The following is a 7742-nucleotide window of genomic DNA, read 5'->3' on the forward strand; positions in this document are numbered from 1 at the left end:
ATGATAATGTGGTAAATTGGATCAGCAAGTTTGCTGATGATACAAAGATTGGAGGTGTAGTAGACAGTGAGGAAGGTTTTCAGAGCCTGCAGAGGGACTTGGACCAGCTGGAAAAATGGGCTGAAAAATGGCAGATGGAGTTTAATACTGACAAGTGTGAGGTATTGCACGTTGGAAGGACAAACCAAAGTAGAACATACAGGGTTAATGGTAAGGCACTGAGGAGTGCAGTGGAACGGAGGGATCTGGGAATACAGATACAAAATTCCCTAAAAGTGTCGTCACAGGTAGATAGGGTCGTAAAGAGAGCTTTTGGTACATTGGCCTTTATTAATCAAAGTATTGAGTATAAGAGCTGGAATATTATGATGAGGTTGTATAAGGCATTGGTGAGGCCGAATCTGGAGTATTGTGTTCAGTTTTGGTCACCAAATTACAGGAAGGATGTAAATAAGGTTGAAAGAGTGCAGAGAAGGTTTACAAGGATGGTGCCGGGACTTGAGAAACTCAGTTACAGAGAAAGGTTGAATAGGTTAGGACTTTATTCCCCGGAGCGTAGAAGAATGAGGGGAGATTTGATAGAGGTATATAAGATTATGATGGGTATAGATAGAGTGAATGCAAGCAGGCTTTTTCCACTGAGGCAAAGGGAGAAAAAAACCAGAGGACATGGGTTAAGGGTGAGGGGGGAAAAGTTTAAAGAGAACATTAGCGGGGGGCTTCTTCACACAGAGAGTGGTGGGAGTATGGAATGAGCTGCCAGACGAGGTGGTAAATGCGGGTTCTTTTTTAACATTTAAGAATAAATTGGACAGATACATGGATGGGAGGTATATGGAGGGATATGGTCTGTGTGCAGGTCAGTGGGACTGGGCAGAAAATGGTTTGGCACAGCCAAGAAGGGCCAAAGGGCCTGTTTCTGTGCTGTAGTTTCTATGGTTCTATGGCTGATGTTAGAGGACCTTAGTCTCCTCAGGAACTAGAGACGGCCCTGACTGGGGTGCCCAAACTTTTGCCTACCACTGTATTATGCTTCATAACTTGCAGAAGTACTTTTGCTATAGCAGCAACTCAAACAAAGCAACACCACTTAGAGACTATGGGGTGGGGGTGGGGCGGGGGGGGGGGGTTAATCCTGTATGACGTGCTTTCCTGTCCAATCCAATAGCAAGGCTGCAAAGTTGAAGAATATGTTCAATCTTTATTAAGAAACTAGCAAAACAAATAATCTCAAAGCGGTAAAAACTAATGAAACTCAAACTGGCGATGTAACAAAATAAACAATTTTAGTGTTTTCAACATAGTTAAGCTTTCTTCAATGCAGTTAAGCATACTTAAGTGGACTTATGTGAAGTTAAACAATTTTAAATGCAATTAAGTGTTCAACAAAAAAGATGTCACCCTGGCTCACTCCCTAGATCTACTGAACTTCAAAGTCAAAGCATGACTACTATTAAACTCTTTGTTTCTACTATGCCCCCACCCAAGTGACTACCATAATAAACTTACAACACTAAATACAATGCAGATAGAAAATAGAGACATGGCTCCTATAGTTGCCAATTCTACCACCTTTCCAGTTGTCCGTTCATCTGAACAAAGTACATGTTCTCAGCAATCTGCTCAACCCATTTCTGTCAACTCCTCAACAAATCAAGAAGATTAAATAACTTCACTGATATTTTTCTCCTGGTGTTAGTGCACAGCCATCCATGTCTTGGTTGTGCTCCTACTACTAACATTTGCAAGATCCCTGTGTTCTGTTGTAAAAATTCATTATTTGAATGAGAATGCTTTTATCAATGTCAACATTTACTGCTACATTCAAGAATGTGGCTCTGGATTGCTGCCCTGGACTACTTGATACCAAAGAATGGCTTGCTGAGGATTTTTTCAAGACAGGTCACTTGTTTTGTGGTACTTAGTCCCATCCTATCAGTGTAATTTTCTGTGGCCTTTAAGACGTAGTTCACTTTGGTCAATATTTTGACAGACCCCCTTTTTATTTTCCCTTATTTCTTCTCTAACATCAGTGATAAAGTTTAGGGGAACTTTTTACCTAAACTTGAGGACTTATCTCCATTAATTCTTCAAGAATTGTTTGGTGTCTAGTTACACAATTTTTGTATAGTTTTTACTTTGGTTTTATGAAATGTTCCTTTGTTCAATTTATATGGTATGCACTTCAGAAAACTAAAACACTTTAGAACTTCATAACTTATTTGTCTATAGTATGAGAGAAGAGCAAATTGCATTAGCTGTGTTTACCTGACGTTTATTTTATATTGGCAATATAATACATCTATTTACTATAATTATTATTAAATTTACTATAACATATTTACTATTTACTATAACTGCGACAGATGGAACAGACTGGTACAAAGTTTGTCATGATGGCGCCTCGACGACTCCACCAGGAGTTAGGGGTGCATGGAAGGAAGGACAGATATTTAATATACAAATAATTATACCTGCTCTAGTATGAAAATTAGAGATTGATTAAAATATAAGCATATTAACAAATTTAACCCTCACTTCACCTAGTGGCATGATCGTGGGGTGATAACCCCCTGCCTGGTCAAACCTTAGAACTCTCATTTGGGTGAATGCTGTGCAAAGTGTCACCTGTTTCAAATCAGTACCCCGTAATGACAAGCTGTACACAGGATGCGGTTAAATAATTAAGATTTTATAATTCTTACTTGAACTATGGGGTTAGTAGAGAACCAAATATAAAATACAATAAAGGTGCCAAGTCAGTAAATTTATTTCATTTTTAAATCTTTTTTATTAATTATTATTGAAAATCAACAAAAAAATTAATCAAGTCAACATGTCAATATGTACAATAAGAATTAAATTATCAAATAACTGATTAACAAAGCTAAACAATATATCAATAACAATAAGAAAAAACAAAATGTTAAAACTATTTTATTTTGGAAAAAAAGAAAGAAGGGAAAAAGAAAAAGCTTCCATAAAAGAAAAGCATCAACCTGCCAACCAAATCCATTTAAACAAGAATCAGAAGGGGACCATCTTAATTAACTCAAATCAAATAATAGTAGAGGGCAAAAGAACCCCACCTTCTCTCAAAGTCAAGTCGAGGATCAAAAGTTCAACTTCTGATTTTCTCCAAACTAAGACATAACATCACCTGAGAGAACCATTGTATCAAAGTGGGAGCAGAGGCATCTTTCCATTTCAGTGAAATAGCCCTTCTGGCCAATAATGTGACAAATGCAACTACATGTCGGTCTGATACAGAAATACCATGAATATATTGAGGGATTATACCGAACAAAACTGTCAATTTATTAGGTTGTAAATTAATTTTTAAAGCTTTAGAGATTGTAGAGAAAATAGATTTCCAAAACTGTTTCAATACCGAACACGACCAAAACATATGTGTCAATGTAGCTGTCTCAGTTTTACATCTATCACACTGACTATCAACATTAGGAAATATTTTAGACAGTCTCTCCTTTGTCAAATAGTAACGATGTACAACTTTAAATTGAATTAAAGAGTGACTGGCACAAATCAAAGAAGAGTTAACCAACTTCAAAATTCGCAACCAATCCTGTTATCAAGGTCATGTTAAGCTCTCTTTCCCAATCTTGCTTAATCTTAAGAAAAGGATCATTGTACTGTTGTAATAGTAAATTATAAATTTTCCCAGTAAAACCTTTCACAAAAGGATTCATTTTTAAAATAATGTCTAACAGGTCAGAATCTTGTATATCAGTTCTGTGCACAAATAAGCTGTTGGGGCTCACGCAATATCCACTTTCCACCATTCGATCTCCTCCAAACTCTGTCGGGTCCCGAGCCCCCCTTCAGGATTCGCTCCGCTCACCGAGTCACCGCATCTCTTCGGGTGCATCCACTCTCTTCCCCATGGCGCATTCTGCCCAAATCCCGCGCAAACACCAGCTTTCAGATACACAAGAAAGAATAACATCTGTCCCAATTGGTTAGCAAATTAATACAGGTCCCGTTATCACTAATTATAACCCAAACATTGCTGCTACAGAGACATCAGCAGTTAACATTACAGAGAAACCATTATAACACTACAGAGAAGCCATTTTATTAGACCTTGCAAGTAACGTGCAAGAAGAATCCCTTACACACACACAAAATACTGGAGGAATTCAGCAGGTCCAGCATCATCTATGGAGGAGAATAAGGAATCTACTTTACAGGCTGAGACTCTTCATCAGGACTGATAAGAAAGAGGGAAGAAGCCAAAATAAGAGAGTGGAGGAGGGGAAGGAGTACAAACCAGGTGATAGGTGAAAACAGGTGAGAGGGAAGGTCTGTGGGTGGGTAGGGTGGGAGGGTGAAGTGAGAAGCTGGGTTCTCCCTCTCCCCCTTCCTTTCCAGCCCTGATGAAGGGTCTCAGACTGAAATGCCAACTGTTTATTCTTCTCCATTGATGCTGCCTGACCTGCTGAGTTTGTGTATGTTGCTCTGGATTTCCAGCATCTGCAAAAACGCTTGTGTTTATGAGCATATCAGACCCACTATCTATAAAATAGCAAGTGTATTTATAACATTGTTTTACCTTTATAAAAGCCATCACTTTGTCACATATAACAATTTCTCACATGTAATACCGAATACTTTTTTATTGAATGTCAAGTTTTCAATAAGCCTCCAAACCTCATTGAACACTGCTTTTAAGACTAAGCCATGAAGTGGGTATCTTTATCCAAACTACATCAAGTTGAACTGTTACTTCTTTATCCCCCTTCTAAAAAAATGAAATGCAAATTTTCTCTGATGTGGCAGAAATCATTAATACTATCATGATTGTTTAACTTGTTGCTTAATAATTAAGGATTTTGAAAATTGAAAACTGATTTTAACAAAAGTATTTTCTTTATGTTTAGGGCAAAGTTTACTAATGGTGTGCACACACAAGCTTTCGCCAAGATAAATACTGCAGAGCTACACAATGAGTTTCAAAGACCACATAAAGAGCATATGGAAGGAAATAAATATGCCGTATCATGGAGAATAAAGAATAATGAACAAGTTAGTGGATGGGAAAATAAACCAAGTAGTTTGTCTTTTCAATTAAAGGAAATTGTGTCTTCAGGCACCTTAAATTCACCTAACCAGTTTTTGCCTTTGGCTATACAAAGTCAAGTTAGCATTTCTGACATGGCTGATAAATCCACCTTTGGTAATAGCAAGTCTTTCAGAGAGAGCAAAGTTTCTTCTGAAAATCAGACAAAAAGCAGGACTTTCCATAGCACATCTTTGTGTCCAACACAAGAAGGTTGTTCCATGATTTCAAAGCTTTGTACTTCGGAAGAGTTGCATCATTTTGTAAGATTGCCAGGCAAGGAGAGATCACCATCTGTTGCTGAAGAATCCTCACATAAGCAACCATTCGACGAAGACGTACGTGGAAATAGGCTACAGTCAGACTTTATTGTATGTTCTGACAGTGACAAAAACATAACTAACCTGCAGACGGCATCAAAGATTAATTTACAGGAGAAGTGCAAAGAACAGAAAAATGCACAACTTGTTTCTGAATATTATGGGGTAACTGACTGTGGTTCACCTTTCAATGCAGCAGTTCCTGTTAAAAATCCATCTGACCCTCTCCAGAAAGGATTTATTTTGGGCAAAGACAGAAATGAAGATCCAGGAGAAGGATTCGCATGTGAAATAATGTCTACAGATAATGCCATTGCACATAAAATAACTAAAGTTCATTCTGTACGGTCCTCTTCACCTTTTAAGAAATTGCATAAGAAAGTGCGATTTTCTGGTGGATATGGAAGAAGTAAAAAGAAGGCTCAGAATCACAGAATGGAAATATGTATACTTTCAAAGCAAAATTGTTTGGCAGATGAAGATAAGACTCCTAGTTTGCCATCAAAAAGTTTACTGGAATTATTTCAAACCAGTGAAGGTAGTGATTCTGAGTTTCCAGGTTTTACAGAACATTCATCTCAGAAAATGTCAGAATTGGAAAGAGACTTAATGGATAATGATCAGTCAAAGAACATCCTGTCGCTGTTTACCTATTCATCATCTTTATCATCTTTTCTTGGTTTCTAGGGCAACGTATATGGAAGTATTTGTTTCAAGGACAGAATGTGTATGCAGTAGAGAGTTTTATTTCTGTTCCAATTTTGCAAAGATTCCAGTATGGTTATGGTCTTTCCACTTGATCATTTTAATATGCCTATTAGGTTTGGAAATAAAAAATAAATGCTACCTACCTACCTACTGCTTTAAGAACAAGGAGTCAATTTAGATCTTTTTCTTGTTCTTTTCATATTATATTCAATTTTAAATTAAAAGTAAAATCTTCCCTTCAAATTAAAGAATGGTTAGCTAACAATGTTAATGGTTTCTATTACATTTCAATTGCCACAAATTAATTTGTATTTTATTACAGAAAGTTCAAACCCAATACTGTTATAAGCTTGATTACATGTAAGTATGTCCTTGTAACAGTGTTAATCAGTACTTCTAATAAAGCTATCCCTCTTGGGAGCATGGATTTGTAAAGTAGGTTGATGAGATTAAAAGCATCTCCAAGTATATGGAACTATGTTGGGTAACATCAAAGGCTTAGAACTTGGTAGTCTCTCAGTGAAATGCATGTACTAAGAAGAGGTACAGGTGTCCCCCGCTTTTCGAACGTTCGCTTTACAAAACCTCACTGTTACGAAAGACCTACATTAGTACCCTGTTTTCGCTAACAGCAGGTGTTTTCACTGTTACGAAAAAAATCAGCGCGCGATAAAAGGCAGCGCGCACCCCGAGCAGCCGCTCTCCCCCGGATTCGGAACGGCATTGCTTTAACACGTACCTGTAAGCAGCCATTTACAAGATGAGTTCTATGGTATTGGAAAAGCCTGAAGGAGCTCGTAAGGGTGTTACACTTAGCGTAAAACTAGACATAATTAAGCGTTTTGATCGTGGTGAACGAAGTAAGGACAAAGTGAGTTTGGCTTGTGGAAGTTGACGAAGATGATGTTAAAGAGGTTTTGGCATCCCATGACCAAGGACTGATAGATGAAGAGCTGATGCAATTGGAAGAGGAAAGGATAACAATCGAAATCGAATGCAGTAGCAAAATGAACGTGAAGCAACTGCGTGAGATTTTCGCTGCAATGATAAAGTAGGACTTTAATTTTGAAAGGGTACGTAGGTTTAGGGGATATTTGCTGGATGGTTTGAGTGCTTACAAAGAACTGTATGATAGAAAAATGCGCGAGGCTCAGCAGTCAAGCAAGCCTTCCACACCAGCCACAGCAGATGACGAACCTCGACCTTCGACATCGAGGCAGGCAGTCATAGGAGAAGATGACTGATTTGCGGAGAATGCAATGGTAGCCAGGAGGCAGACAGCACATCTTTAAGAAAAAAGCCAAAATAAACATGCTAATTAATTAGGTGCCGCCCGACACGTAAATGTGGGCCCAGATCAGAGGTGATGCAATCGGCACTGATCTGGGCCGACAATTATGTGTCGGGCGGCACCTAATTAATTAGCATGTTTATTTCAGCTTTTTTCTTAAAGATGTGCTGTGTGCCTCCCGGCTACCGCTGCATGCTTCGCGGCAATGTATCGGTTGGCGGCCTGGAGGGTGGGGGCCACTGCACCACCCCAGCCTGCGGCGACTCAGTCTAACACACCATCAGTGTGCTCTGCGCTGTCTTCCCAGTTCCAGTAAGTGATATTACACTGTACATACATTATT

General features: G+C 38.5%; 1 protein-coding gene across 3 annotated transcripts in view; it reads left to right on the forward strand.

The window, feature by feature from the left end:
- The window catches only part of LOC134344414 (protein DBF4 homolog A-like), a 72494-nt gene extending 65941 nt beyond the window's left edge, over positions 1-6553 (forward strand). For all 3 annotated transcript variants that reach the window (XM_063044155.1, XM_063044157.1, XM_063044156.1), the window contains exon 13: positions 4902-6553. In XM_063044155.1, coding sequence (XP_062900225.1) covers positions 4902-6087 — 1186 coding nt within the window. In that variant the 3' untranslated portion in view covers positions 6088-6553. The remainder of the gene's footprint in view (positions 1-4901) is intronic.
- The last annotated feature ends 1189 nt before the right edge of the window (positions 6554-7742 follow it).

The sequence above is a fragment of the Mobula hypostoma genome, chromosome 3, assembly GCF_963921235.1.
Source record: "Mobula hypostoma chromosome 3, sMobHyp1.1, whole genome shotgun sequence".
NCBI lineage: Eukaryota > Metazoa > Chordata > Chondrichthyes > Myliobatiformes > Myliobatidae > Mobula > Mobula hypostoma.